At 53.9% G+C, this 3,145-nt stretch overlaps 1 protein-coding gene across 1 annotated transcript, besides 3 other annotated features; it reads left to right on the forward strand.

The window, feature by feature from the left end:
• On the forward strand, positions 1–620 carry Tc00.1047053509093.10 (mucin-associated surface protein (MASP), putative; the record flags this gene model as incomplete). Its single annotated transcript, XM_797811.1, has 1 exon — positions 1–620. A coding segment is annotated over one exon (620 nt), but the record flags the coding sequence as incomplete, so codon positions are not given.
• Positions 1–3,145: a sequence feature (areas not merged during assembly with more than two copies in the genome that could not be assigned to a particular haplotype).
• Positions 24–87: a microsatellite.
• Positions 312–434: a sequence feature (GA-rich).

A 3,145-nucleotide genomic window follows, 5' to 3' on the forward strand; every position in this document is an offset into this window, starting at 1 on the left:
ATTTGGGTTCAGTGAATTTCCACGCTGCTGGCCCTGGTCCCGCTGGTCCCGCTGATGCTGCTGGTGCTGCTGGTGCCGCTGGTGCCGGGGTTCCTGGTGGTGGTGGAACTTCTCTTGGAGGTGGTGGCACCGATGAAATTCCTTCGGGTTCTTCTGGAGGTAAAAATGAGCCTGCTCCTCCTCCTCTTTTAGAAACAGAAAACGAAGCATTGCGAGTTACAACAGTCGGTGAAGATGAAGCAAAAAAAGCACCCCAAAATCACGATAATTCAGTCGAACACCAGTCTGGACAAAATCAAGAGCATCTACACGAAGAGGAACGGGAAGGAGAACATCTACAAGAAGAAATACGAGATCAGCAAAAAAAACAGGAACAGCAGGAAGAAGAGCACGAAGAGAGCATAAAACAAGAAAAAGAACAAGAGGAAAAACAACATCAACAGCATGAAAATTACGCGAAAAACAGCGAAGAACCCACAAAAAACGAAACTGCCGTTGGTACAAATGCCCCCGCTTCAACTGGCGACAGTGACGGCAGCACCGCTGTCTCCCACACCACCTCCCCTCTTTTGCTTCTTCTTCTTGTTGTTGCGTGTGCGGCTGCGGTGGTGGCCGCGTGAGAGTGAGTGAGAGAGAGCCGTGCACCGCCCGCACACACACTCGTCTTTCACCCACTCTCTGTGTGCGTCCCCTTGCATGGACTCTCGCCCTCACCTCATCCCACGAAGCACACACATAATGTGCCCATTGTATATATTGCATGCACACCCATGCAGGCCCGTTGGTGCTCTCTTTTGCACGACACGCACCGCTGCCGTCCTGCCTGGCTGCATGGGCGGAGCACCGTAACTGTTTCTGTTTTGTTTTTATTGCATTGAGTGGGCGACCTCTCTCTCTCTCTCTCTCCCTGTGTGTGTGTTTTGCTTTACGGGAGCAATGAGAGTGTGTGCGCTGGTCGTCCCACGCTTCGGCTTTGTTCCTTTTATTGTGTTGTGGTTGAGTGCACTCATTCCAGTTTTTTATTTATTTTTGGCTTGCTTTGACTGCGGACGTCCAAAATGTCTTTTCTTCGATATTTTCTTGTTGCTTCTTTCTTATTGAGAGTGTCAGTCTCTCGCATCCTTGTCACGCCACCAAGTTTTTCCATCCACATACAACATGCGTCCGTTGATCCACGTTACTCTGCGGCCTGCGGTCTTTTGGCGCTGCTTGTGATGATTTCTGCGCTGTGATTTGTCGGCGGATGTCTTGCTGTCAGCCTGACGTATCCTTCGTTCCTTCACAGTGTTGTGCGTACCGACGGCGCATTGGCGTCTCTGGTGATAGTGAAGGACGCGTTTCTCAGAGCGCAGGAGATGCGTCGCGGGTGTGCAGCTTCGCTTGCAAGCACCGATGTGTGCCCATCCGCATCCAGGCGTCATCAACGGACTGTGAGGACAGCATAAGGCACTGCGGATTCTTTTGGTGTTGCACAAAGAATATATTGGACGGTGCGTTTGTTTTCAATCTTTTGCAGCTTTTGTGGGGGAAGGTGGGAGGTTGATGGCATTGGGACTGAATTCATTTGAGTGGCTGCGTTCCGTTGACTAGCGGCCAGTCGTGGCACTCTTTTGGGGTTTGGCCGCCCGTCTCTTTTGTTTACTTCCCACTGCAGCACGTGGATAACACTGATCCGAAGAACATTTGTTTGACCGCGTGTGGGCTGCTGCCGTGCGTGGTGCGTGGACTATGTGATTGTGTGGGGAGGTGCGTTGGGTTGACGAATACTTCTGTTTGGCGTGTCGCGGTGTGTCGGAATGATGTTCGGAAGACATGTGAAGGGTGTTGTTTGTAGTTTGTGTGTCTTCTCTGGTGGAGCCGACATGTGTGCGGGATTGTGGCATTGCTGGCTGACAGCTCCACGTCACTTTTCAGCATTCCTGGATGTGCTGAGGAATGACGGCTGGCGACCAGCGTGTTGGTGCTGCCGGTGGGAATAAGTGCATCGGGAATTGGCCGTTTTCTCTTTTCCGTGCTGGAGCCGATGGACTGGCACGAGGGCACCGGCTGCAGGCTGCCTGCCAGCACGTGTGAGCAGCGGATCCATGCACACACCGACGCTCATCGTAAGAGCGTGTGCGATCACAGTGGCCTTTTGTGGCGTGCTTTTGTGGGCGTCAGCCCACCGAAGAATGTGTGAAACAAACGGCTGACTGCACACGAGGAAAATAGGTGCGTGCACTGTGCCGTGTTTCAGCGTCGATGGCAGGGCGGCAGGAAGCCCGTGCTGGCAACTGAGACCTTTGCGTCGCGAGGGATGTCGGTGTTGATTTTGGATCGTCGAGGGTGAAGTGATTTTGCTGCTGCCCGTGTGTGTGGCCACTCCGGCAGAGGGCGGACACAAAAGGGAGGGATGCAGGCGCTGCGTTTGTGTGCAGGTGCCATGCAACAACGTCACAACAAACATGCTGCGACTCGGTGACCCTCACATCGTTGTGGTCCTCACGAACAGCCCAGGCACGGCCCACACCGATGCACTTAGTGGACGGAGTGAGGCATCTTTGAGGCGCAGCAGGGAACAGGATGTGTTGACGCAGCCACGACGTGCATGGAGTGTCACGATGGCACAGTCGGCTGCGGCTGGTGGAATATTTACTTCTCGGAGGCAACAGAGAGAGAGAGAGAGAGCTGCTCCTGCTGCTGGCGTCGTTGCTGCCTTTTGTTGCCTCCCATGCCGATTATTGTCTGTCCGCTGATCATGGGTGGCGTGCCTCCACTAGTGACGTCGTCTGCAGGCATTTCACAGCACCAGTGAAACACACATCACGTCGCATGCTTTGGCTGTGGATATGGTGTCGTGAGTGCAGCCGGCATTATTTTGCCCGACTCCTTTTCACTGCTTTGCGACGAATAGATGCGTCGCCGCCCGAGTCATTCACTGCAGCTCCGTGTGTTGTACTGCCAGCACAAGACTCTCTTGTTGTCTGACGCCTGGCTGACAGTCAAACACCACTGCGTTGGGACATGCAAGGATGTGGACTGCCGCTCACGGTGTTGGGCACCGCTGTTTGGATGCGGCGGCCACACGAGCGGATGTATTGTGGCACAATCAAATGCGTGAAATACGCGGAATCACAGCGGCTGCAGTAATATCAGCGGTGCGGCA

This window comes from Trypanosoma cruzi, genomic scaffold (assembly GCF_000209065.1).
Source record: "Trypanosoma cruzi strain CL Brener 1047053517145 genomic scaffold, whole genome shotgun sequence".
NCBI classification, from domain to species: domain Eukaryota; phylum Euglenozoa; class Kinetoplastea; order Trypanosomatida; family Trypanosomatidae; genus Trypanosoma; species Trypanosoma cruzi.